The sequence below is a fragment of the Lepidochelys olivacea genome (genome assembly GCF_965140295.1).
Source record: "Lepidochelys olivacea isolate rLepOli2 genome assembly, chromosome: 1".
Classification (NCBI taxonomy): domain Eukaryota; kingdom Metazoa; phylum Chordata; order Testudines; family Cheloniidae; genus Lepidochelys; species Lepidochelys olivacea.
The window spans coordinates 259,586,155-259,613,939 of record NC_140411.1 but is presented as its reverse complement, the minus strand read 5'-3'; the positions used below and the strand labels follow the sequence as shown (position 1 = coordinate 259,613,939).

General features: G+C 48.8%; 1 protein-coding gene across 3 annotated transcripts; it reads left to right on the top strand.

Moving 5' to 3' along the window:
- Positions 1 to 379: 379 nt before the first annotated feature.
- On the top strand, positions 380 to 27,785 carry LOC311511491 (casein kinase I). Of its 3 annotated transcripts, XM_084612143.1 has the most exons (12): positions 2,600 to 3,862; positions 4,612 to 4,761; positions 4,855 to 4,942; positions 13,230 to 13,340; positions 14,171 to 14,319; positions 15,044 to 15,272; positions 22,373 to 22,543; positions 23,340 to 23,488; positions 24,835 to 25,027; positions 25,141 to 25,280; positions 25,693 to 25,758; positions 26,404 to 27,785. In XM_084612143.1, the coding sequence occupies exons 3-11, from the start codon at positions 4,867 to 4,869 to the stop codon at positions 25,723 to 25,725; spliced, it is 1,251 nt and encodes a 416-aa protein (XP_084468269.1). In that variant the 5' UTR covers positions 2,600 to 3,862; positions 4,612 to 4,761; positions 4,855 to 4,866; the 3' UTR covers positions 25,726 to 25,758; positions 26,404 to 27,785. The 3 variants fall into 3 exon arrangements, with proteins under 3 accessions (XP_084468267.1, XP_084468269.1, XP_084468268.1); XM_084612141.1 differs by lacking the exons at positions 2,600 to 3,862; positions 4,612 to 4,761 and adding an exon at positions 380 to 587; XM_084612142.1 differs by lacking the exon at positions 4,612 to 4,761.

The following is a 27,785-nucleotide window of genomic DNA, read 5'->3' as shown; positions in this document are numbered from 1 at the left end:
CATTACTCTGTGCCTTGTGGAGTCATGTACACCAGCACAAGTGCACAGAGTCTGTAAAATGAGAGCTGTCGCTGAAAAGTGTTAAATGTATCCGGGTGGGTATGTGTGCTACTGTGGATGTTGGTGTGTAGAAAGATGCGCGTGTTTATTTGAGTGTGCGCGTCAGCTGTGTTTGCACATTGGGGTCTACGGTACGGTGTGTGTGCTCTCGTCTATTTGCGTTGGCGGGTGCGCGTGTTACTTCGTGCAGAAACCCAGACCCCGCCGGGAAAACGCGGCGTTGCCCCTTTAAATCTCACAGGGCGGGCCCGAGCTTCGCAGGATGACATCAGTGGGTTTGGCCCTGAGCCTCAATGGAAACTCAATGAGAGACGCGAGCACTCAGCGTACACAGGCTGAAGGGGCAGGCGAGAGGGAGGGAGGCGCTCGGCAGGCAGAGCGGAGAGACAAGGAGGGAGCTCCGGGCTTGGAGCCGGGGACAGCCGCGAACACCCTGTCCCAATCCTCCTTCATCCTTCCCATCCCAGCCACCTGCCTTCCTGACAGCCAGCGGAGCAGCAGCCGGACACAGGCCCCTTCCAGACAGGGTAAATATTGCAAGCATCTGTATCTATCTTGGGGTGCAAATCCGGGGGGAAAGGCAGCCCCTCTGGCTCTTTGTTTTTGCTGAGAGAGGAGGAGGAGGAGGCTGGGGGAGGGGAGGGAGACAGGGCTGGGGGAATGTGTCACAGGCAAATAAGACAAACTGGAAGAAAGGAGGACAAAAGCGTTTTTACGGAGACAAAGCGAGGGGGGACACCCAACAGAGCCCCCTGCTCCCCACTTTTGCAAGGGCATTTTAGGGGCCCTGATCTCCCCCTTTCAGAGCTGTGAAGGGTTTTTTTTGCTCTCTGCATGTTGAAGTGGCTCTAATTTATTCTCTTTTGTTGGGTTTTTTTGTGTGTGGGGGGGTGGGATTAGATCTTTGTATGTTACTAGGCTGTTGTATTTGGGGAAGGGGGCAAGGAAATCTGCTCATTTCTACTTCTCTTAATAACATCTGTCCATAATTTTAAAACATTTTGCCCTGAGTAACTGATACTTCTTCTTGCTTTTCTGGGTGTTATTTATTTTAGGGGTGGCCATAAACTATAGTGGTGGCCCCTGCATTGTATATTTATAAAGTATTATGTCTGACAAACAGGGTGTGTTTTTGAGGTTGGAGGGGGAATGGTGCTGAGAATCAGCTGGGAAAATAAGTATTTCCTTTTGTGCACTGAAAAGATTCGTGGGGGAGGGAAGGGGGAGAAACTGTTTATCTGGAATTATTTCACCTTCTGAAATGAACATGGCTAGGAATGGATAGAAAATATTACTTTGTTATCATTTTTAATTGGCTGGTGCCTTTAAAAAAAATCCAGTGTTAGAATCTGACTTAATTTAGTATTTTGCCTGTGGAGAACCATGACAAGGAATTTTTCTACCTTGTTTATTTCTTTCTCCCTTTATTTTATTTTAATGCCTGTATTTGTTGTGTTTTCTTCCATCTCCCTCTTGCTTTTTTTTTGTAACTGTGAAAGGGGGCCAGGGGCCAGAGGGACCTGTATTTATATTTGACATTTTGTATGCAAAGAAAAATGTCATTTTTTCCTATTTAAATTCTATTTTCTCTCTGCCTCTCTCCTTATCCCCCCTCCCTTTTAAGAAAAAGCTATGTAAAGCCTTTATGATCTGTGTACTAGCCAGCTTCTCTTCCCCCCCCCCCCCCCCCCAGTTTCCCCTTAATGCCAGATTCAGCCTAGCAGCCTCCATTATGTAGTGGTCAACTCTCACTGTGTGTTTAATATTCTCTGGCCTGTGGTATCCCTGGGTACATTCGGGTCTCCTAGCTGTTCAGGTGGGGTGGGGGTAGTGTCATTTTTATTTATCTGTTTTATTTGTAAATGGCTTGTGTGCTTCCTGATAGCCTGTCCTGACATGTAAGTGGGGGGGGGAGGGGTCTGCAGCTTGTGTGTGCATATCATGTGTTTACATAATGTCCTGTGTGTGTATGTACATGTGTATTTATATTACATAAATGGGATTGGAACCTATCTGTGGGTATGCAACACTGAGGGGAATATAGTATTTCTAGGGTTGTATAGTGTGCTGTAGGTGTATGTGTGTAATGAGGATATTAATATGTTCTACACATTCACTCATGCAGAGTGCATACTTGCTTTAAGTTTTTATGGGGAAGGGGCTGTGAATTAAATGGAGAACTAAATGGTTGTCCTCTGGACCTTGGGAATATTGCTTTGATTGGAGAGTGCTGGCAGGGTGGAGGGAAAGGGGCAAAGGTGTCTTTTTATGACAGATCTGGAGGCCAGACTACAAAAGAAAGTGGAAACTGTAGGGCATGTGGGGGTGAGCTAGTAAATCTTCTAACCCCTGGAGCAGTTCCAGGGGGTGAGTGTATGTTTTTGCCCTTGGTATGAGTTCATCCTGCTACCGTCTGTGTACCCATCTGCAGTGTACCCTCCATGTAAGACTCTGTTTCCAATGCTGCAGTGGGGGGGGGGGGGGAAGGGATGCATTTACAGGAGGAAATATCCATCCTTCTTTGCTCTCCCTACACCCTCCCTCCCCCAAGCCCCCGTGGGTGCCTCCATTCTTCCTTCTTGGATTCCCTTTTAGAGACTGTTGACCCTGTTCCTTAGTCAGCACGGGGGTTGTTGCACACTTGTGTGCAATAGACCCTGAACTTTGCCCCTGTCTGTCCAAGGAAGTGAGGAACCACAACTGAGCATGGGCACAAACCGCTGGGCACAGCCTTTGGTGAGCTGCCAGTGTCTGAGCCAGGGACTGGAACCTGGGTCTCCTGCATAGTAGGTGGTGCTCCACACACTAAGACATGGGGCCCAGCCTCTGCAGTGTTCGTAGGGCCTGCTGACCAGCGCTGGGAACAGGACCTGAGCAGAGCGCTAACCCTTCGTGGCACCAGGCCTGGCCAAGCTCGGCCTCAGTGGATGCTGGGTTCAGCGTGCCACAGTGTCATTAGTGCAGTTTGTGCCTTTGCTCCTATACTGGAGCAGGAGGGTGAGTCAGGTGTATGTACCTGTGGTCGTAGTCTCGGAATAGCAGGCAGTGGATAAAACCGAGGCTGGTGTTGTGCCCTTGCGCAGGCAGACCTGCCTCGCAGGTCTGTTCCCAGGGCTGTGCCTATTTCTCATTCAGCAGAAGTTTTCAATAGTAATGGGGCTTTGTAGTCTCTAAGCATAAAGAAGCCCAGGCACCTAGGTAAATATTAGGCAAGAGGACTCCACCTCCTGGTGTTTGTGTGTGGTTTCTAGTGGCTGCACTCTCAGGATTTGTGATGCCCCCTGAATGCCTTGGTGGGACAACTTTTCCTGTGGGTCAATGCAGCTCATCCATTACTCTTTCTGTAATCCCTTCTCCCGGGGTGGGAGAAACAACTCTGGGTTGGGGTCTATCATGTGCCGAGAACCCCTGTCACTGGCATTATTTTTTGTCTCTGCCAGAGGAGACATTCCCCTCTCGAAGATACTTCCTGTGCATTGTGCCCCAGCAAAGGAAAGTTCCTCTTACCTTGTTCTGAACATCTGACTCATTCCCTCCCTTTCCAAGGTGCCCATCCCCAATACACCCAGCGTCTTGCGTTCTGTACACTAATAATATGGCATTACGTCAACTAACTGTACAGCAGAATCCTCTAAAAGGAGCCACATTCTCTCCTCCCCTCCTTTAGACAGAGCCACATTACTTGAACAGGGGAAAGCTCGAGGTGGTGGCCATCCAGGGTGACATTGCCGGGGAGCCTCCAGAACTCCATTTGGCGAAGGCCTGCGCAAAGAGATGGGTCCTGCAGTGCACCCTAAAGGTGGTAAGGCTCAGGCTGGATCTCTGGTGGGAATGAGTGCCATGGTTGTGGGCCTTCCACCCAGAGCGAAGTATAAGGAAAGTGACTAGGTTGAGTCTGGTGTCCTGCTGTGCATTTATAGAGGTAGCAGGTAAAAGCCTTGTGTTCCTAGACCATGCCAAGGTGGTGAGGGAGAGGAGGGAGCAGTAAAGGACACCCACTGTGGCGTATTGTAGTGCAGACAGAGGGAGCCAATAGGGCAATGGAGGCTGCAGTCTGTCCTTGAAGTGCACTAAAATAGGAAAGTAATGCATAGATTGACATCATTTTAATGGAACGTTTCCTTTATTTATTTATTTTCCTCCTTCCCCAGCCCCCTGTGGAACAACTTGCTAGTAATAGTGGGTCGGTCTCTCAGAGCTGTACGTTCCAAAGTACACCTGCCACAGGGGTGCTGGTCCCATTGCTTGCTCAGCTTGGACTCCTTGCTATGGGATTCGTACCTAGCCAGCTTGGTCTCTGATGCTGGAGACCAGAACTCTTCCAGGTTCAGGTTACTTTAGGCTGCCATGTGTGAGGCTGGTCCTGGTGCTAATGCTGCTTCTCTGGGGTACCTCTCCACACCATTAAACACTCCAGTGTCGTTCCCTTCCCTCCTCCTCCCTCCCCCCCCCCACATCTCTGAAGAAATGATGGAGCAGGGATTCACTCTGGTTCTCCCACATGGCTGTGCAGATTGCTAAAGTAAATGGGTTTGGGTCTTGTCCCTGCAGCATTCCTGGCTCTGCTGGCCTTGGACAGCCAATGGGCTGGGACAGGAAATGGATCCCCGTTTTCCTACGTGGCAATTCAGGAGACTAAACCCTAGGGCACCAAGCCTGACCCCCTGCAGAACTTGCAGCCCTGGGGAAAGGGACCTGCCAGTAAGCTCCAGATCTCCTGTGCAGTTGCATGTGGGGTACAGATTAAGTTCCTGTTTCTGCTCTGACTCTGCATTTCCTTTGCTTCCTCCCCAGTGCGACTGAACCATGGAGCTCCGAGTGGGGAACAAGTATCGGCTGGGCCGAAAGATTGGCAGTGGCTCCTTTGGAGACATTTACCTGGGTGAGTCTCTCTGTTAGCCCGTCTAGCCATCAAGATGTATCTTCTAAACTCTGTGATGCTCCTTCCCTGCTAATGGGGCAAAGCTGGCTTGTGTGGGGAAGGATTCTGAGGGCGATCCTCAAGGATTATGCTGCGGATACTGGCTGCTTCTCTGGCCTTCCCTGCTACTGGCGGCCTCCTTAAGTGAGGATGCTGAGATGTGCCAAGAGCCAGTTCAGGCTAGGGAGTGGTGAAAGGAACTGGGTCTCTGGCCAGACTGGCTACGAAGTGGGCTGTATCGATCGTGTTTGTCAGACTCCCACCCCATTCCCTTCTCCTCTCACAAGCTTGTGTCTGTTAACCTGTGGGGATTGTTGGTTGTGGGAGCGGTGGTTTGGCGAAGGGATGGTCTGTTATACCAGGACAGAGAGACTGATCTGGTAAAATCTCTTTAGTGGAGGTTTGCTGGCTCCATGTTGAGTAGAAAGATACTTATAACTCCAGTCGCCAGCTGGGGTGTCGGAGCACAGAGCTGTTCAGGGCCACCAGGAAGACCTCCAGGCGGTGCTATGATTCCTGCTGTTGTCGCTCAGGGACGAAGGCGGGGAGGGGTCCCAAGAAGAAGAGAGACCCTCCAATACTAGCTTACGTCTTGTCTATTCTTCTCCCAAACTCTTATGCTGCCCCCAGTCCACTTCCGTTTTTAGTGGCCCAAACAATAGGGATTTGTTTGCGAGTCTATTCCACAGTTTAATAGAGCCCCTCTGATTAAAAAAAAAAAAAACTTCTTCAGAACTGCCATAATTTACCCTTTGCTCAGTTTTTCTCTCATTACTTCGAGTTATAGACCCTCTAGAGACCACCCTAAACAATTCCCCTCCCTCTTGATATTTACACCCTTCAGATACTTTGTAAGTGATTATCATGCGCTCCCTTGATTGTCATGTTGCCAGGTGATACATGTTTAGCTCTTTCCAGCTTTCCTCATAAATCAGTCCACCTAGCCACTTGTCGGTATTGTTGCTGTTCTGTGAATTCCTTCCATTTTGTTGACCTGCTGAGATGTCCAGAAACCAGTACAGTATTCTAGATGTGGTCGAGCAAAGGGCTCTCCTCATGAGTGCTCTGTAATGTGATGCCTCTGCATAGAGGGCTTCCTTGGATCTCCTTGGCTTCCCCCCGCACTACCACTACTATATCACATTGCAAACTCCGCTCTAACTTGCTGTCCACTATTGCCACAGGATCACTCTCCGCTTTACTGCTCCTCAGTTCCTCCTGTTGAATATTGTGTTCAGCTCCTTTTTCCAAGATGAATCTCAGTTTTTATATTCTGCCCATGTTTCCATTCCCTTTTTATTATTTTCTCTGTCCTCATGGGTGTTTGCAACTCCTCCATGTGTAGTGTCCTGTGAATGTCACGAATGGCTATTTACTGCCTTTGCCCAGGTCTCTAATAAAGATGATGGGTAAAAGCAAAGTAAGATTCCCTGCTGTATCCCCCTGCACACTACCTCCCCCTCAATATATGGCTGTATGTCATTTGTTTGTGGTCCTCTAGTTAGCTGCCAACTCAGGTGATGGTGTTGGTAACCAAGTGAAGCAGGGAACAAGGGGCAATAATACCTTTTGCCTTCAAGCATGTTACACAATCTAAACCTCCCCTTTGCGTTAGGTAAGTACTTCCTGCTGTAGATCAGGAGCGTGTGTGTATGTGGGTGAGGAGATGGCGATACAGAGAGATAATGGTTCTGATCCTTCACTCCCTTGGAGTTCGTGTAGTCACCTGCACCTGTGCAAAGTGAGTGTAAAACATTCTGGAATTGTTGCACGCCCACTTTGCAAGGCGTAAGTGACTAACATAAGAACAGCCATACTGGGTCAGATCAATGGTCCATCTAGCCCAGCATCCTGTCTTCCACCAGTGCCAGATGCTTCAGAGGGAATGAACAGAACAGGGCAATTGAGTGACTTTTGTTCTATCCCCGTTTCTGGCAGTCAGAGGCTTAGGGACACCCAGAGCGTGGGGTTGCATCCCTGACCATCTTGGCTAATAGCCATTGATGGTTATTTCCTCCATGAACTAACCTAATTCTTTTAAGCCCCGTTATACTTTGGCCTTCGCAGTATCCCCGGCAACAAGAGCCACAGTTGACTGTGTGTTGTGTGAAGTACTTCCCTTTTTTTGTTTTTTGTTTTTTGTTTTTTTTCAATGTGCTGCCTAGTCATTTTGTTGGGTGACTCTTGGTTCTCGTGTTATGTAAAGGGATAAATAACACTTTCCTATTTACTTTCTTTGCACCTGGGTTCTCAAACTTCATTGTGCCACGACCCCCTTCTGACAACAAAAATTACTACACGCTCCAGAATGGGGGACTGAAGCCTGAGCCCGCCCAAGCCCTGCTGTCCCTGGCCAGGGGGCCAAAGCCAAACCACAAGGGCTTCAGGGCTGTAACCTGAGCCCCGCAGCCCAGGGCTGAAGCGGAAGCCTGAGCCCTGCCACTCAGGACTGAAGCCCATGGGCTTTGGCCCCAGGCAGTGGGGCTCAGGCTTCGGCCCTGGACCCCAGCAAGTCTAACACCAGCCCTGGCGAACCCCTTAAAATGGGTCCCGTTGGGGTTCCAACCCACAGTTTGAGCACCACTGCTCTACACCATTCATGATTTTATAGACCTCTATAATACCCCCTGAGGTGTCTCTCTTCCAAGATGGACAGTCTCAGTCTTTTTAATCTCTCCACATATGGAAGCTGTTCCATAGTCCTAATCGTTTTTGTTTCCCTTCTCTGAACCTTTTCCATTTTTAATATCTTTTTTGAGACCAGGTGACTAGAACTGCATGCAGTATTCAAGGTGTGGGCGTACCATGGATTGAAATATTGATATTATGATACTTTGTCTTATTATCTATCCCTTTCATCATGGTTCCTAACGTTTTGTTAGGTGGTTTTTGGGTTTTTTTTTTTACTGCTGCTGCACATTGAGCAGATGTGGATAGTTCACTGAAAACGATGACTCCAAGATCTCTGTCCTGAGTGGTAACAGCTAGGCAAGGCAGTGGAGGCTGTGATGCCCTGTCTTGATAGGCAAAAGGGGAATGGTTTTTAAATTTGTTTTTCACTCAATCAAGTTGCTTAACACTAAGCAGTGTTAGCTGGCTGTGTTGGAGCCTAGGTGATCCCTCCACTTGGGATCAGGCATGCTGTAGTGTACCCAGGCCCTCCCCTCATGAACGAATATCTCTGTCAGTGCTGCACTAGATTCGCCTAATATTTCTCTTTTGTGGCCTGGGGATAGAGGGAATGAAGTGAAACAAATAAACTTTGTCTTGGTGTGAGATGAAGAGCCTGGGTTTGTACAGCTAAACTCCTGACCTCTCCCCTTTCACCTGACCACACGTGCAGCAGTGTGTTTTCTCCTAAGCAATGGTGCTGTGGGAAATGCACTTCATGGATCACTTTTTGGAAGACGGGCAATATTTTTTTCCTCTTGCACATACATATATCTTAAACTGAGTGATTTCAAATGATGGTGCCCCCTTCCCCATCTTGAGGACGTGGGGAACAGCACTACATTGGCTGGAGATGGCCCAGACAATCCAGTGGGCCTTAACTATTTTCCATGGTTCTGTAATTCAATGGGTGTGTAAACGTTTCTGCAGAACGTGCAGTTTGCTTTTTAATGGGCTTGGTGAGGAAGTGGTTTTGATTGTATGAGTCAGAAGTGAGATGCATTAGCAGAACTGGGGTTGGGGGCCCAGGACTGGAATACAGGAGCTATCGCAAGTCAGCAGTGAGATTGTGGTGGTGAAGGGACTGGATTGCTTCAGAGAGGAACCATAGAAAGGAGTATGAGCTGAGGATTGACTGGCAGGCAAAGCATGCTGGGACACTGGTGGTGTGTGCTTGGACAGTTCCTGGTTGCATGCCCCTCCTTCGCATGGAGGGAGTTCCCTTTGTTTCGCAGCCTGTTAACTCTCTCTTGCCCTAGCTGACTTCTCCCATCTGTTCAGCGGCCATCCTTTCTTCCCACCCTAAGCTGGCAAGAAAGAAGGTGGTGGAAGGGGAAGGATGTGGGGAGAGGGAAGAATGTAGCTAATAAACACCATCCTCAATGGGTGTTGTATCTTAGTTCTTTACATCTGTTCCTTCTCTAAAAGGACCCCTTGTGGAGAATGTCTCCTTGTTCTGCAGGTGATGTCTCCCCCCTCCCTACCCAGTTTAAAAAGCTCAAGACAAATGAATTCTGAATTCAGACAGCCCCTACAGCTGAGCGAGACTGGGGGTGGATGTTATGTAGGATTGTGGATAATTCCTAAATCTCTCTGATGGCTGAAGCTAGAAGTCTAAATAGCATTTGTGTCTGAAACACTAGGAGCAACCTCTGGGGAAGGAGTAGAATCAGAGATGTCAGCAGCCTGCAACTTCCACAAGTCTATCAGATAGTAAAAGAGGGTGCATGGTTAATGCATGGAGCAAAGGGCCAGGAACTCCTGAATTCTTCTCCTGAGTCTGTCGCTGACTCCCTCTCTAGCATTGAGCAAGTAATGTAGCCTCTCCATGCCTGTGTCTGGGAAAGGATATGCATCTACTTCAGCAGTGAGGATTATCAGCCAATGCCTACAGAGTGCTATGAAGACGTACAGGGCTCTGAGTGAAAAGCGTTTAATCAGTCATCCTGATCAGTAAAGGATTATTCCCTGCTGCACGTTTTCCAGTGTTTTGTCCAGTCTAGTTCTAAAATGCCCCAAGCAGTGGTGCTGCTTCTACTTCCCATGGGAGACTGACACCTCTGGAGCAGTCTTTAGAAAACATTGGGCCTGAAGGCCAGGTATGGCCCTCTTGAGATGTTTGCCTAACTGGCATGTCCAGGTTTTGCAGAATCTAAGCTGTCATGGTGTTTTTTTTTTTTTTTTTTTTTTTAAGTGTCAGCATTAACTTTCATAGTTCGTTGTGTTAGTGGGTGGAGTTGGGAGGGAACAGGGAGTTGCTGCAGGGAATGAAATGGAGAGGAATGAAAGGAAGAGAGTTGAGGTGAAGGCAGAGAGAGACAAATTGGAAATAGCCTTAAGTGTTTTCCCGTTGGGTAATAATGAATCTGCCAGGGCTTGTCTACACTGGCAAGTTTTGTCACCAAAAACTGCCTTTTGGCGACAAAACAGCAAGAGCATACACACTCCAATAGGCTTTTGTCGCGAAAAACGTCCGGCTTTGGCGACACAAACCTTCCACCCCTACGAGAGACTTATCTTTTCCCCTCCCTTTATTGTCGACAAAAAGCCAGTGTAGACGCTGCTAATTGTTTTGTCCACAGAACTGGCTTCTGCCAGTATCCCACAATGCCTGACTGCTCTGCTCAGTGTTTTGATCTCTGCTGCCCTGCTGGGATGTGCCCCTCCCCTTTCAAAGCTGCGGGAAGTATCTGTGTGCTGCTTGGTTTGCGGGACAGACAAAGAGCAAATCATTGGCATGCTCCTGTTCTGCCCGGCACTAGGAACACAGCAGCAGCAGCCAGACGGCTGCTGTGCTGCTTTGCCTTTCCTCAGCACGGAGAGCTCACCGAGCTCCTTGTGATGCTGCTCTTGGCAGCTGAGGGGGCTGTGGGAGAACTGGGAGAGAATCCTCCCAAGATGCGCAGCGATCAGCTCTTCCTTCCCACAATACCGCACGGTGGGATACATACCCACAGAGCATTGCTCACCCTGTTGATGATGGTGTCCCCAATGTGGACACGGTCTGTCAACAGAGGGAGCAACTGTCAACACCCTTTGGCGATTTTTGTTTTGTCGACTTTTGGGTGTCGACATAAGATTTGTCAACAAAACTTGGTAGCGTAGACAAGCCTTAAGTGACTGAACAAGCAATGACTAATTAAAAGCTGAAGCCTGGTCTACACTAGGAAATTAGGTTGGTATAACTACATCGGTGTGAAACTTCCACACCCTGAGCAATGCAGCTAAACCCACCTAACACCCTAGACAGTGCTAGGTTGATGGGAGAATTCTCGAGTTGACCTATCTACTGCCTCTCAGGGAGGTGGATCACCTACCCCATGGGACGATCCCTCCCATCAGTGTAGGTAATGTCTTCACTGAAGCACTGCAGGGGTACAGATGCACTGCTGCAGTATCTGAAGGGTAGACAAGGCCTTAGTGACTATGCAACAGTTATGCTGTAACCTTGATCTTTGAGCAAACTCCCCACTGAAATTAGTAGGAGGGGTTCCATTGTGAAGTGTAGGGAGTACGTGGTCCTAAATTTACACCTGGCTCACAGACCATAATTTAAACATGGAATTTGTCTGTGTCCAAAAATGACCCTTGGCCGAATGAGTCTCAAGAAGGCCTCTCCTCCGACACCCCCAACCCCTGATATTGAGTACAAATATTTCTTAATTTCATCCTGTTGATCCTATTTCCACTCCCTCAGAGCACCAGAAATAATTCCTCGCTCTCCTTGGTGTTTACAGTCTGCAAATATTTGCAGGCTGTTGTCATGTCCCGTTCTCCCTCCCCACCCTGCTTAGTTGTCTCTGACAAGATATGTATTTAGCTCTTTTTAATTGTTCTTCATAAATCTGTCCCTCCTGGCCCCTAATGACATTTGTGTCTCTCACAAATTCCTACCAACTTGTCTGTCTCAGCCCTGATACTGTAGTGTCTCGGCGACACCTTTCTGCTAACAGGCTGCCTCAAGCTAATTGGTGTTCTCCACAACTGCCCCAAGGGGAATGGACTCTGGAGGCATTTGCTTTATCTTGTGGATCTAGGATGGGAGAGGAAATCAAGTGGTGCTTTTTTCTCTCGACCATTTTCTCCCTACTTGGTCCCAGTTTCGGATGAGGGGTGGCGACGGGTGGATGGATAGATAAAAGGTGCTCTTTCTGTGTCCCTCACCAGGGACTTTGTATTTTCTGAAGCCTGGAGTGGAGGGCAAGAATTAATTTTATCTGCCAAGACTAGCTTTAAGGCCAGAGGTTTGTTTGAGTTGTTTTTTTGCTGTGCCCCAACTTGGTATACTATCTTGTCCATGTCTCTTCTATTCCTATGGCTGAATAAATTCCCCCTACCATCCCTTTCCTTCTGACTCCATCGTCTGATTTCAGAGTAGAAGCCGTGTTAGTCTGCATCAGCAAAAAAACCCAAAACCAAACAAACAAGGAGTGCTTGTGGCACCTTAGAGACTAACAAATTTATTTGGGCATAAGCTTTTGTGGGCTAAAACCCACTTCATCGGATGCATGCAATGGAAAATACAGTAGGAAGATGTATATACGCGGAGAACATGAAAAAATGGGTGTTGCCATACCAACTGTAACAAGACTAATCAATTAAGATGGGTTATTATCAGCAGGAGGAAAAAAAACCCATTGATTATCACTACGAAAGTTTTGACTGCCAGTCCCCTGTGCAACTGGCAGTTAGTTTGTGTAAATTTTAGTAGTCCCTAATTCCAGTGCAGGGGTGGGTTGGGATTAGAGAGAGGTCTGGGGTGTCATTCTTGTGGCCTATGCACAGTTCTTTCAGTTCTTGCCATTGTAGGATGGCAGGAAACAAATGGAACCCCTCCTCTGTTAATATGTGGAAGGGATGGAATGTCCCTCCTCCCTCTCCCCTTCAGTCCTCCTCCCACAGCCAACAGAAAATCCATCTCAGCTGATGGCCCGGTGTACTCCGCAGCAAGATTCCTGTATTCTGTGGCAGCTAGCCTCAATTTAAAAATACAGTGTTTTTAAAAATTATTTACATCAGAAATATAGAAATACCCTCAATATAGGAGTCCCTGTGTGGTTTATTTTGCTATTGCATTCCTTTTATTTCTTCACACTTATGAAAAAGTCTTTGACATATCCCAAATTGTATTGGTGAACAATAATTACACTGTGGAGTGTGGGGGGGGTCACCTGGGCTGATAGGCGGTTTGGAATTGTGGGATATGCACATTAGTTGGATGTTTAATTATTTCAGTCTCGATTGTTTTAACCATGTTGACCTACACGTTGTCACTGTAGACTTAACCTGCTGATACAGTGAGGCAGTTTGCACTTTTCAGAACTGCTGTTCCAGGCTGTCGGCACTGGCTTCCTTTTATTTTGTCACCTTAAAATTTTCTTTGCAAACATAAGAGCTAGACACTCTGTGATTTTTAAAATGAAAGTTTAAACTGTGGCACACAATTCTGTGTCAAAGAGTAGATTCCAGGACAAATTCTGCAGTGGTGGCAGCGTAGAATTTGCATAAAGCTCATCATGGGTGTCTCGCTTAATTCCAAGCATGTTTCTAAGCTTTTTGCCCTTTTTTCCTATGCCAGGTGCCAATATTGCCACTGGGGAAGAAGTTGCCATCAAATTGGAATGTGTTAAAACCAAGCACCCCCAGCTCCACATCGAGAGCAAGTTCTACAAGATGATGCAGGGAGGAGGTGAGATCAGCGAGGTTGCCATGCCTAGTGTTTGACATGCATGTCTGGATGGAGGTCTGAGGCTGGGTACTTTAAGGGAACTGCATTATTTGGACTTCTGAGTAACCAGTGAGGTACAATAGAAGCTGTTTTGTGCTGACTTGGTAAATCTAAGTACTGGAATATCCACCAGTGTTTGGGGTTTGTTTGCCCCTTCTGTTTGCAGCTCACCCTGGTTGAGTGACCTCAGCTGGCTCCCACAGGCAGCACCATCACAGTAGCATAGTTGTGCAAGGATCCACAGAACCAGGTCAATTAAACTTTGGGTCAGAACCCCATGCTATCCAAATTTGAATTTTGGTAGTGAGAGTTTGGTTTATTAAAGAGCAGTTGCAATGGGTGAGCGAAGAGCATATGAGGGCCTTACCAAAAAAAGCCCTGGAAGATTTGTGTTCAGAAAAGGGGATAAGCTTTAGAAAGAAAGCTACAAATCAAGAACTGAGAGATCTGTTAATGGCCAGTGATCAGGAGGCAGGAGCGCAGCCCTACCTGAGGCTACAGAAGATGCAGAAAAAATTAGAATGCAAAAGGCAGCAAATAAACTGCAACTTGAGCATGAACAGAAACTAGCAGACATTCGATTGCTGGAAAAGCAAAAAACAGCTGAATTAGAAAGAAAGTAAAAGCAGAAATTGTTCCAGGGTATTTTTGGGAGGAGGGAGAGAAATTATTGCTGGGTACTTCAGTGTTGGATATGCCCTTCTCAGCAAGGAATACTCTGGGAGGTGGGGAATCACTGTGGATGTCTCTTGTCTACCTCTTATTCATGGGGTTGGTCTCTCTTTCCGCAGTGGGTATTCCCTCCATTAAATGGTGTGGGGCAGAGGGTGACTATAATGTGATGGTGATGGAACTCCTGGGACCCAGCCTGGAGGATCTCTTCAATTTCTGCTCCCGCAAGTTCAGTCTCAAGACTGTTCTGCTCCTGGCAGACCAGATGGTGAGTTTCTTCCAAAGGTGTCAGCACCTCAGCTCCATCCCCATACCTTACTTTTGGCTTTTCCTGCCCACTCCACTCAGTAGCAGTTCTGAGCTGCTGTACCCCCGGGCTATTTGTCTGAGTGAAGATGGAGAGGGAGCTCAAGTGGCTTCCAGGGTGTTTGCTCTTGAAGAGGATGGAGAACCAGGCCACCCACTCATAGGAGTTGCCAGACTGGATCAAACCTGAGGTCCATCTAGCTGAGTATCCTGCCTCTGGCAGTGGTCGGCACCAGAAGTCCCAGAGGAAGGTTAAGACCCTCAAATAGGCAGATGTAGGATAATCTATGCCCCTCCCCATCCAGTTAGGTCTCATCCTGGTCTTGAATAGTTAAAGATTGGCTCAATGCCCTGAAGCTTAATATTCCTGCCAAACTCTCTTCCCTTCCCTCCCTGGAGTGTTAATGGCAACTTCCCCTCTGAGGAAGGGGGGGAGCATTGGTGGGAATGGATGTTTCCAAATTCAGCTGCTTTTCAGTTCCCAGGAGTTGGGGAGAAGAGTCCTTTCTTGGGCAGTGACCCTCATTGCAGAGCACCAGAAAGCTAGCAGTTCAAGCCCACTCCCATGGCTGATACTTGCCAGGCCCATCTGACCATGTTCTCTTTTAAGGGTGAGGGTTATAACTCATACAGTCATAACAAGCTTCTTTCCCACTTCTCCTGCTGTGTTCACCCTCCCGCTCCAGATCAGCCGTATAGAGTACATTCATTCCAAGAACTTCATCCACCGGGATGTGAAGCCAGACAATTTCCTCATGGGGCTTGGCAAAAAGGGCAACCTTGTGTACATAATCGACTTTGGCCTGGCCAAGAAGTACCGAGACGCCCGGACCCACCAGCACATCCCCTACCGGGAAAACAAGAACCTGACTGGCACGGCCCGCTACGCCTCCATCAACACCCACTTGGGAATTGGTGAGCCTGCTGTGGCATGTGCCCATGTCTGTGGGGATTCTGCATGTCTTTTTGTGTGTGCCATGTGCTGTAGGTTGCAATATCGTGGGAGGGGCAGCAGGTGCCATAGTGAAGGTTGCATAGTGGTTTCCTTCCTAATCCCTGGATTTCAGTTGCTCATAATTAAGGCTACGTTTTAGTCACGGGTATTTTTTAGTAAAAGTCATGGACAGGTCACGGGCAGTAAACAAAAATTCACTGCCTGTGACCTGTCCATGACTTGTACTATATACCCCTGACTAAAACTTGGGTGCTTGGGGGGGGCGGGGAACGACACATGGGTGGCCCAGGACCCCTGCTGCTGCTGGGGGAGGGGAGGGGGGGCTGTGCAGCCCAGGGCCCCTGCTGGTCAGGCTGGCAGGCTCCCTACCCAGCTCCATGTGGCTCCCGGCATGTCCCTGCAGCCCCTAAGCGGAGGCATGGTCACCGGGGCTCCAGGCACTGCCCCCTCCCGAGTACTTGCTCCACAGCTCCCATTGGCCAAGAACTGCAGCCAGTGGAAGCTGCGGGGGCAGTACCTGCGGGCAGAAACAGTGCACTGAGCCTCCACCTAGGAGCCAACGGGATGTTGCCGCTTCCAGGGAGAACCTGCTGAGGTAAGCGCAGCCCAGCGCTCTCACCCCTTTCCGCACCCCCCAACCCCCTGTTTCAGCCCAAACTCCTGCTGGTGGTGGTGGGAGAGGGGCGTGGTGGCGCAAGACCTTCCCAGCAGCGATTGGTGCGGCTGGCCCCAGGGGGCTGCTCAGGCTGCACTGGCTGATGCAGAAATCACAGAGGTCCCGGAAAGTCATGGAACCTGTGACTTCTGTGACCTCCATGACAGACTTGCAGCCTTAGGCATAACTTTGTCAGTCAATAGCAGGGTGAAATTGACATGATTCTTTGACAGTTTCACAGCTGCCCATGGAATTCTGAATACCCACAATAAAAATGATCAGACTCTTGTTTAACTATGCTGATGCTGCTTGGCAAAGCTGTGAGCAACAGAAGCATTGAAGCTATCTGTCTGCAGGCTCGGGAAGGCAGCTGTTGGTTACATTTGATTCATATTTGGAAGGTTTTCTCCAGTTTTTTATGAGCTAAGAACTTAAATCCTCCAGAAACTGAAGGCTTGGGCCCCCAAAGTCATCGGGGAAAGCTTTCCCCTCTCCACTGGCACTGATTTTCTAGAAGCCATAGAGTCTGGACCTATTCTGCAGAAATAGAGGAGGTTCTGATTGCCTTCATCTTTAATAATATGTAGCTGCAGCCTTTGAAGGCTATGTATCAAAACAGAGAGCATTGCCATAGCTGGGAGTATGAAGGTCTCTCCTGGCTTCCGCTCCATATTAAAAATATAGCCAGCCTGGTAGAACCCTATGGACCATATTTTGGCCACGTGTGTGTGTGTGTGTGTGCGTGTGTGTGATATAATTTCAGTGTGCTGCTTACTCAGGGTTCCCACAACCAGGGTAACTGCCACACTGGGATTACTTCATGTGTGCTTCATGTACTGTGTCTGTCAGGGACTGGGTTTTTGGGCTGCTCTGTCAGACTTGAGTGAATGTGGGACTAATATGTCTGTTTTGCTTATTTAATTTTCCACCATGGTCTTAAATCTTTAGCCTTTGATTCTTGAGTCTGGCTTGCCTATCCTGCTGAATGTTTAGATCTTGTTTGCTCTTCAAAGGGCAGATTGCATATGCTATAAACTTGTAACTCTCACACAGCACTCTGCACAAAATGTTGAAGCTGAAAACATTAATCCTTGCAACAACTCCCAGAATCACTGTCCATTTTACAAGTGGAGTTGCAGAGAGGGTAAGTGACATGCCCAAGGCTGCCTGGGAAGTTGGTGTCGGAACAACAATCAAAACTCTGCACTTCCTGGCTCCCAGTGCTGTGCCCAGTCCATGAGACCTCTCCACTGGACAACTGACATATGTTTCTGAGTTAACAGTATTGCCAGGGGTTCACTCTGAAATTTGACTGTTTCGGTTACTAAATACTTGGTCTTACCATTGCCTTCATGTAGTTGAGAGGCAAGGGAGGAACCCTTGAGTGGAATAGCAATCAAATGAGAGCCTTATATTTGACTCTGCAAGCTAAGGATCATACATTCCAGTGTATGGAGTGCTTTTTTTTTTTTTTTTTTCCCTTTCCTTCCCAGAGACTAGGGGTGAAAACGTGGGTGGGGAGATCTGGGAGGTTTTCCACGGTTACCAGGGGAGTCGTTTGACTATGTGGCCCTTGGCTCATACATTCCAATCAATTTTCACATGCTCTGGGGATGAGAATCCCCTGTGCCCGTCAGAGCGTGTAACGTCTGAAATAGACACCCAGGGTGCCCAGGAGACAGACACAGAAGGGGCCTAGCATATTCTGTCTGAATAGTGAGTATGGGAAGCATGAGAGTAATAACTCTCCCCGCCACCACCCTAAATTCCTTTTATAGATGACATCAGACTGGGCCCTGTTTTTCTGCTGGTTCTGTCCTTGGCACTATTTCCAGCTTCATGCACTATTAAAGACACTAGTTCTGGGCTGTGCAACCTCAGAGTTCACAAAATCTGATACAAATTTGTAATCAGAACATAATTTGGTGAGGAATGAACAGGGGTTGGGGGGAGTCTGGCTCCCTTCCCAAGGATTATCCCAGTCACAAACGCATGGAAGTAGCATAGCTTTTGGAAGGGTCAGGTGAGTAGCAGTGTGCTGGGAATTGGGGAGCCTCTGTGGCTGCAGGGAAGCAGGTCAGCTCATGAATCTTATCTGCTGCAAGTCCTAAATAGCCTCCCTCTGCTCAGGCACTTGGTCTCCCTGCTGTCAATTCCTGACCCAGCCTTTGTCTGGGCACCATCTCGGGGAGGGAAGGAGTGACTAGGAGCCTGTGTCTGTGAGGGGGAGGGAATTGGCATGGAAGTAGGATAGCAATCTTAGAAATGGGAACGGAAAGAATATTTCATTCCAAGGTACAGATTGGCTTTGGGGGCTTTCTGGGGGTGTGGGGAAGAGGTTATTTTGTAGAGAGGAAGAGGATCAGTAGGTTGGAGAGTGTGTGGATGCTGTTCCAGGTGTCCAAGGGAAGACTGAGGAGCTGAAGATGAGTAAAACACAGAGAGGAAGTGTGATGTAGTAGGCTAAACACAGGACTGGGAACCAGGAACTCCTGAGTTATGATGCGAGCTCTGACACTGATTCCCTCTGAGACCATGAGTAAATCCTTCTCTTCCACTGCTTCCTGCCTGTAAAACGGAGATGTGATTTTTTTTCTACCTCTCAAGAATCTTGTGAGGCTGAAGTGACTATTGTAAACACTAAAAGTGTGCCTGCTAAGAAATGTTCCTGAGAGTGTGTAGAATCATAGAATATCAGGGTTGGAAGGGACCTCAGGAGGTATCTAGTCCAACCGCCTACTCAAAGCAGGACCAAGCCCCAATTTTTGCCCCAGTTCCCTAAATGGCCCCCTCAAGGATTGAACTCACAACCCTGGGTTTAGCAGGCCAATGCTCAAACCACTGAGCTATCCCTCCCCCCATGTCCTCAGTTGGCTAGGATGAATGAGGATATTGCGAAGGTTGAAGCTGTCTTATATTGTCAGATTGATGTACTGTTCAATCTTATTTATATTTTATTTGTTCTTTTAATATATATTCCCAGGCAGAAACTGTTAACGTTGAGAGTACTTGTCAGTTTAGGGTGATATACATTATAGGGCTGTTGTAATTATCCCACAACCAAGAGTTATAAACCCAGGAAGCTCACAGTTAAGTTACACTTAAAAGAAATCTAAACATGTTAAGTTACTGAAATGCGGTCAGGGCACCAAAACAACCTTAGGGCTGCCCTGTCAGCCTCTTCAAACTTCCCATGGAATTAAAACTCACCGAAATGTTGTGCACAGGCTTTAAAGTGATACAGGTGTACTTTTAAGGATTAATGGTCACTTCTCCATTGTTCTTCATAACTGAAAATTTGTTCTTCTGCCCTCTGGTGACACCACGCAAAAAATAATCCCACCATTATGATTACGGTGGTTTTAGTGTTTATGGATCCAAATTAAATTAAACTGTTTTCTAAAGACAAATCAGACTTTTTTTCATATTGCCCTCCGTCCACTTCTCCCAATCATGGTGCCCCTTCAGGGCAGGGTTAAGGGGGCAGGGGATGCATTGGTATAATAGATACTAGAGGTTTGCACACTTCGTTGCTTTGAAAGGCCTAGCTCATTGCACTCACCGGGGGCTCCTTACCACTCTCTCCCATCCTCCTATGTAGACTCCCTGCCCCTTCTTCTTATGCCAGGGTTTTATATATTCCATTCTCTGCCCCCATGCCAGGGGCTCTGTGAACCCTCATTTATTTCCTCCCCATTACTATTTAAGTAATTCAGGAGGTCAACATTTTAAATTGTACGGGCATAGCCAAGACTGTGCGTTGGTGGGAGGAGGTACCAATATCCTGGAAGATGTTTTAATGGCAGCCATCAATCTGTTGGAGCTATAGACCTTTTCAGAGGTGGTTGAAGCTGCTGGCTCTTCTAACCATGTGCCAGGGTCTCCATCAATGTTCCCTCTAATTTCTGACAGGCTGTGTGTGCAAAAAATTTCTTCTGTGCAAATTTTTGTGCATGCGGTGTTTCACCGTGTGCACTGGGTTAAGGATTTGGGGGAGGGATAGCTCAGTGGTTTGAGCATTGGCCTGCTATACCCAGGATGGTGAGTTCAATCCTTGAGGGGGCCATTTAGGGATCAGGGCAAAAATTGGGGGTTGGTCCTGCTTTGAGCAGGGGGTTGGACTAGATGACCTCCTGAGGTCCCTTCCAACCCTGATATTCTATGATCTGTGTGCGCGCACGCACAGCTTAGAGGGAACAGTGGTCTCCATGTGTCCTCCATTTCTCCCTTTTGGGTTTTTTTGATTTTTACACACACCAAAACCAACAAGATTGTGTCCAGTGATGCTTAGAACATTCCCTGAAATTTTGGACTTGAACGCTGCATCTGAACAAAAGTTAAATGCCATCAAGCGGTGCGTGGGCCTCACTTCACATGGCCAATTTAAAAATAATGTAGCTTTTTTGTTTTTTCTCTTAATGTGAAAGTTGCAAAGTCAGGCACTCAAGAGTTGAGAATTTCCAGTATTAAGATTACCTGTGCAACCTTAATTCAGTCCTTGGTATGTCCGCATTAGTATATGATCATATAATTAGAGACTGTATTATAGTTTTTCCTGAGGACACCACCGCCCCCCTCAGTGCACAGGATAGATCTGTTCTGAGGAGGAATCAGAATTGTAGGGAAGGAGGCTTGGTCAGTAGTTCACCTGCTTAATTTGTTGCTGAAGTTGGAAGGCGTGCAGTGAACTAAGCTGGGGATTTCAGGAAGAGAGGATGGAATAATGTGCTAGACAGTTGAATGCCACCCTGGTCACGTATTGTGTGTTTCTCATTTTCTGAGTGCCCAACCAAAGATAGCTGAGGCCTGATTTCACTTGTAGCTGTGAGCACTCTGCACTCCTGCAAATCAATGGGAGCTGTGTTTCGAACATATAAGGCGTGAAGTACTCTGAAAAAGTTTTGGGCCTTACTCTTTCTCCGCCTCAGTTTCCCACACACACAAAAATAGGCATAATACCATCTAATCTCTCAGGAGCATTTTTGAAGATAAATGCATTTATGTTTGCGAAATACTCAGATACCATGGAGAGAACACCATAGAAATGCCTATAAGGAAACAAATAACTTTGTAAGGTTTGAATGCTGTGTAAGTAAGCCAGTAAGGCCTGGGCTGCATGTTAAATGTAGAGGATCAAAAATAAACATTGAATTGGGCAGGGGCCCTGTGCAAAAAGCAGTATGTGATCATGTCATTAAAGATGGTCTGCTAAGGCATACTCAAAGAGGACCAAATTAAAGTTGTACAGGCAACCTTAATTCTGATATTTCTTAATGCCTGAGAGCTTGATTTTGCAACCTTAATGTTCTTCTATTTTAGATCTTTTTAACATGGTGTTTTGTTTTAAACAAATTGAAAAACCAGGAATTCCATCCATGTTACCATATTGACACCCAGCTTGGCTCATCAGCAGGGTTTAGATCCACAACCCAGACCTCCACCACTTGAACTCTCAGAGTAAATAGTAGCAGTAGTAGGTTCTTATCCTCTGTGCGGACCACCCACTAGTGGGGGATGAGAGACACCCTGCCAGTGAGTTTCACAGCTACTTCCCGACAGCGGAGAAATGTAGAGTCTGAGGGTTCCAGGGTTCTGTTGCGGGTACTGTGGGGGCGTGTGCGTCAGTGATTACAGACCCTTCTGTTCCTAGCCTGACTCTGTTCCCTGTGTCCCTCTCCACCCACCCCTCCATTCCTCACCTCGCCACGTTCTAGTTGGCCCACTTTTGCCTTCTCTTCCTCATTGCTCTCGCTGCTGACAGCCAGGGATCGAGAGCCTAGGAGAGGTGGTCTCACCACTTTCAGTTACTGTGCCTGATGCCACAGTGGTCCCCAGCTGCCGAGAGGAGCCATCGAAGGGAAAGTCCTGTTCCACTCCAGCAGCCCAGGGTTAGGAACCTGCTCAGTGCAGAGAATCTTCTGAGAATTTAGCTGCCAAACTCTACCAGGTCTCTACTGAGAATGTGTGAACTGCAGTTATTCAGAGGCTTATAACTTGGAAAACTTGGGCAAATTGTCATGGGATGGCAAGAGGCACATCCTTGACACCAGGGTGAACCTCCCCCGCCAATACCAAATTTCAGGTCCCTGCTCTGAATTATGGAGGCTTCTCAGAAAAAGTGCTTGGAAGGTGGTTTTGCTCTTGTTTTAAAAAAAATACATAATGTGGTGGTTTGCCCTAAGCTCCTTCTCTGAAGTGACTGAACCATTTTGGTTAAACTTTCCACAGAAAATTGAGCCTGAAGCAGGTGGGCAATTGGTTGTGTATTGGAAGCGAAAAGGAGGTGGTCTGTTGTTTCCTCTTACTTGCCCCTGACCACAGGGACTAATTAAGCAACTCCAGGCACATCTCACTTCCCTGCCCATGTGTAACTCTCTTCTCCTTCTCCTCCTCCTCCTCCTTCAGAACAAAGTCGCCGTGATGACCTGGAGAGCTTGGGCTACGTGCTCATGTACTTCAACCTGGGTTCGCTGCCCTGGCAGGGCCTCAAGGCTGCCACCAAGCGCCAAAAGTATGAGCGTATCAGTGAGAAGAAGATGTCAACACCCATTGAGGTGCTCTGCAAAGGGTACCCTTGTAAGTGCTGTGCGCTCCTGATGGGTACTTTCATAATACACCTGTGCATGTATGCTCCTCGTCTCCTGCTGGAACCCTACAGAATCTGACCCCCTATAGCAGCGGGAGGCATGGCACATGTCACTGCAGTACAGGGGGTGGCGGGGAAGGAACCTGGCGCATTGCTAATGGTAACAGTTGGAAGGGATGAGAGAACTGTGGCACTGCAGTCCTGGCACAGAAATCCCTAGGGAGCTGGGTTTGGGTGGTCTTGGTATTTTTGAGGTGGCCCAGTTTAGAGGCAGGCTGCGATGAGAAGAAGGTTCGGGGCTCATGCTGTTGATGTCTAGTGACACTGAGGTGTTTGGATCTGTGGGGGATACTGATGCCAGTGTGCAGCCCATGCTGCTCTGGACTGCTGTGGCCACTTTTTCCCCACATGGGACCTGCTTCCCAAATTTCCGTTCTGCCTATTTTGTTCTCCCCTCTGGGGATCCCATACAACCTGCATGCTACCTCTGGCTTGAAAAGCAGCCAAAGAGGGGAGGCGAGCAAGGATTTCCCCCTGAAGGATTGGTTGGCTGTCCTCCATGGCCAAAGCAGAGCGTTCCTTAGCAGAGAAGGTGCATATTGTGTGGCTCTGCACTGATGCCCCTCTGGTCTGAAGCAATGCTTTTGGGGGGTGGCCCTAGTCCTGTGGCTGTACCTGAGGCTTGCTGCAGGGAGAGCGGAGTGGGGGAATGGAGGTGCCTCGTCAGGGTGGAGTTGTTTAACAATCAGTCATTATCTCTCTCTCTCTCTCTCTCTCTCTCTCCAGCTGAGTTCTCCACCTACCTCAATTTTTGCCGCTCACTGCGGTTTGATGACAAACCTGACTACTCGTACCTGCGGCAGCTCTTCCGTAACCTCTTCCACCGCCAGGGCTTCTCCTACGACTATGTCTTTGACTGGAACATGCTCAAATTTGTGAGTGGCACAGGCCTTTGCGAGGGGCATGGTACTCCCTGGGGAGGGCAGGGGACAGAAGCTGACAGCGCTCGCTGAGAGCACATCAGGTGCTCGTCCCTAGTGAGCAGTAAGTGGGACAGGCGTGCAGCCTGGGTAGCAGGAGGGGCGCTCAGCAGCATTAATTGGGAATCACTACTGCTATCCCTGGGGCATCAGGTCTGACACTCCCATTGCAGCCTTGTACGTTCTTCGGGGCTGGGACTCTGGCTCTGTCTGTGTTTGGCAAGTACCTAGCAGAGGGGTGGGCAAACTTTTGGCCCAAGGGCCACATCTGGGAATAGAAATTGTACGGTGGGCCATGAATGCTCACAAAATTGGGGTTGGGGTGCAGGATGGGGTGAGGGCTCTGGCTGGGGGTGCAGGCTCTGGGGTGGGGCCAGAAATGAGGAGCTCAGGGTATGGGAGGGGGCTCCAGGCTGGGGAGGGGGAGTGGGGGCTCCGGCTGGGGGTGCGGCCTCTGGAGTGGGGCTGAGGATGAAGAGTTTGGGGTGTAGGGGGGTGCTCTGGACTGGGACTGATGGGTTCGGCAGGTGGGAGGGGGATTGGGGCTGGAGCAGGGGGTTGGGGTGCAGGCTCTGGGGTGGGGCTGGGGTTGAGGGGTTTTTGGTGCAGGAGGGTGTTCCGGGCTGGGATCAAGGGGTTCGGAGAGTGGGAGGAGGATCAGGGCTGGGGCAGGGGGTTGGGGTGTGGGGAAAGTCTCAGTGGTGCAGGCTCTGGGCAGCGCTTACCTCAAGTGGCTCCCAGAAGCAGTGGCATGTCCCTTCTCAGACTCCTATGCGGAGGCGTGGCCAGGTGGCTCTGCACACTGTCCCATCCGCAGGCACCGCCCCTGCAGCTCCCGCTGGAGTGGAGCCATTGGAGTGCATAGGAGCCGGAGGGGGGCCATGCTACAGCTTCCAGGAGCTGTGTGGAGCGGCCCCTGACCTTGCGCCCTGGCTAGAGCACTGGAGCTGGGCAGGCCCCAGAACCCGCTCCCCAGCAGGAGCTCGAGGACTGGCTTAAAACAGCTGGCAGGCCAGATGCGGCCCGCAGGCTGAAGTTTGCCCACCTCTGACCTAGCACCTTGTAGCTGCTACTGCAGTCTAAACAGTAACACGCATCTCCCCCTCGCTCGCTTCCTTAAGGAGGAGATAGAAGCCTCCTCCCCATGGGATGGAAGGTTCTAGAGAGATGGGATCCCCTCTGTTTCTTTGGCTAGTCCCTGGGCCAGGCCTGTTTCTTGGCATGGGTGGGCACAGGGTTTTCCGACTTGCCCTGAAGGCTGAGCTTGTTGCGGTGGGGGGGGGGCGGTATCTGTCTTTCAGGGAGCAGCCCGAAATCCTGAGGACATGGATCGGGAGCGGCGAGAGCATGAGCGAGAAGAGAGGATGGGGCAACTCCGGGGTTCCGCCACACGGGCGCTGCCACCCGGCCCCCCTGCTGGAGCCACAGCCAACCGCCTTCGCAACGTTGCCGAGCCCATGGCCTCCACGCCCGCTGCCCGAATCCAACAGTCCGGTGAGTGGGGCAGGGAGCCAAGGCGCGTGCAAACCCAGGGTGTGTTGGGAGCAACTGGAAGCTGAGGGTGCTGAACGCATTTCTCTTATTTTCTACTTCTTTCCCTCTGACAGGAAACACGTCCCCCAGGGCGATCTCACGGGTGGACAGGGAGCGGAAGGTCAGCATGAGGTTACACAGGGGAGCTCCTGCCAACGTCTCTTCCTCCGACCTCACAGGGCGGCAAGAGGTGTCACGGATTTCAGCGTCACAGGTGAGTCCCTGCCTGTTGCACATGGCTTCGGCCTGTCCACACCGTGCCCCAGATCACCTGCAGTTCTAGTGACCCAAAAGGGGCCACGGGAGCTGCTGGCTGAACTCTTGAGCTGGATTTCAGCCACTAAGGGGTTGTTCTACTCCCACAAGAAGGACACTGTTATGTAAGGCCCCTGCCCTGCCCCCTGTGGTTCCAGAGCCTAGTACTTGATGAAATCTTCCTAGCCCAGCTTTCAGGATTCCCTTGGAGCAAGTGTCCTTCAGGCTGGCTCCTGGGCAATAATGGTTTCGAGGGAGGCGGGAACCAACAAACACATCGAGGTAGGGGAATGTTTGTCTCCTGCTTTCTCCCCAACCCTGTCTCTGGTTCTGCCTCCTGTGTCCACTCATACTCTCTTGCTCTTTCCCAGACGAGCGTGCCATTTGATCACCTTGGGAAGTGAGGAGAAGATGCCCCCGGACCAGTGTTTGCTTAGGTGAGTGCTCTCCCCAATGCCCGGTTGCTGGTGCCCTGAGACTCTGGTGCCAGCTGTTGGCCTGAAGCCTGAGTGCCGCTGTAGTGGGTCAGTGCACTTCCCTTCCCTCTCTTATCTTTGGGGGGATGCCCTTTGGTCTTGGGGATGGGATGCTTGAGCTTCGTTGGCTGGGGATGGAGAGCAACACTGTGGTGCTCCGATCCATACGGCTGGTTCAGTGGCAGCGCTTGGTGGCGGTGTGGGTTTTGGAAGTTCATTCCATTGCTCCTGGGGGGTGGGAATGCTGTAAAAGCCACTTCCCCGTGCCTGGGTTGGGGGGGGAGGCTGTAAGTCCATAAAGCCATTTTGTTGCTTTCCAGTTCGTGCTCTCCTGATTCATCTTTGAGGCAGTGTGATAGTGCTGAGTGGGGATGTAGGAAGGGTATGCACTGTAAGAGGCAAGATCTGTTTGTAGACTTTTCTTTTTTTTTTTTTTTTTTTGAAACCGGTGCGTGTATCTTTAAATGGGAAATAGTTCTGAGGGCTTCTCTATAGGGTGGGGAGAGGGAAAAAGAAATTTGTAATTTGGGGTATCAAGCTCTCGTCATAGGAGATGGCCAGGGAGCCCTCCTTTCTTTAACACTCTCTTCCCCCTCTTTCTTTTAGTGTCTTCACTGTATTTTTCTTTTAAAAAACAAAAACAAAAAAACCCCAAAAACAACAACAAAAAAAAACTTAAAAAACCCCACAAAACAGCTTTTTTTTGTTTGGTTTTTTTGCCAACACTGAGGAGATGAGCTGCCCCCCGTGCCGGCATGAAACGTTTCTGAGCTCGCCGCCTGTGTTCCCCAACACGAGCGCCTACGAGAAGCCGACGACGCGGGAACCCTGCAGAAATGCCTCTGCTGCCTTTGTGCAGCTTTCCCCCAAGCCCACCGTCTTCCTGGCTGACTGCACCCCACCTTCCCTCGACTCTGCTCTTGTTTTTGTTTTTTGTTTTTAAAACAACTTCCTGTCTTTTTAAAATTTTGGTTGATTTTAAGATCAAGTGGTTTCTAATGCAATTTTTTTAAATTCTTTTTGAGGGAGGGGTTGCACTTGTTTTGCAGGAATCTCCTGGGCAGGTAGGAAATCCCTTATTCCAGTCATGGCTGGTGGTAGAAATTGTGTGTTTACAAGCATTAAAAGAAATGGATAGCAAGCCGTGAGAGGAGTCACGGGAAAGGCCTGCCACTTATTCAGGCATCCTTTTTCCCCAGTGGCACCTCCACACCATGTGGGGAGGTAGCGGACGCATCAGGCATGGATAAATAAGACATGGTCCTGGCATGCCAAGGGTTTCTTTTCAGAGGGGGTGCACGGTTGAGCGGAGGAGGTGAAAGTGAAGCTGAAGGACAGGGAGATTGTAATCCGCTTCCCATACTGGAGGTGGGGTCTTTTACATCAGGCTGCATGTGATGTTAGGTTTTGTTTTTGTTTTGTTTTAATTACTGAGGGGAAAGTGTGGGATCTGAGGAGAAGAGAGGGGTGTGCAGAAACTTAGGGGATGGCTTTCCTCTTCCAGCTCCCCCCCCGCCCCAAATAAAAGATCTGATATCCCAGTGCGTATGCACAATCCCTGACCACCTCCTTTTCCCCCCACTTTAGTGGTTTTAAATGTATTTTAGGAATACTCAAGACACCACATGGTTCTTGGGTTTTAAAATGCGATGATCACCGCTGCGACGTATGGCCTGTAGCTGGCGCACTGACACTAATGTGGAGCCGGTGGGGGGGTGGTGGGGGTTCATTTTTGGTTTTATTCCTTTCTATTTAACACTGGTTTTTTTTCCCTAATTTATTTACCCCTCTTACTCTCTTTTTTTAATTAAAGAGCAAAACTTTTTATTACTTTGTAATTTAAAAAAACTGAAGAAGAAAAAAAAAAACCTGAAGAACTTTGGGGGTGGGGGGGGATTTTGTACTTTTTTCCTGTGTAAATATTGGACTTTTTTGAGCTTTATCGTGGTTGTTAATTTGAAGTAATAAAGTAGAAAATGATAAAGTGA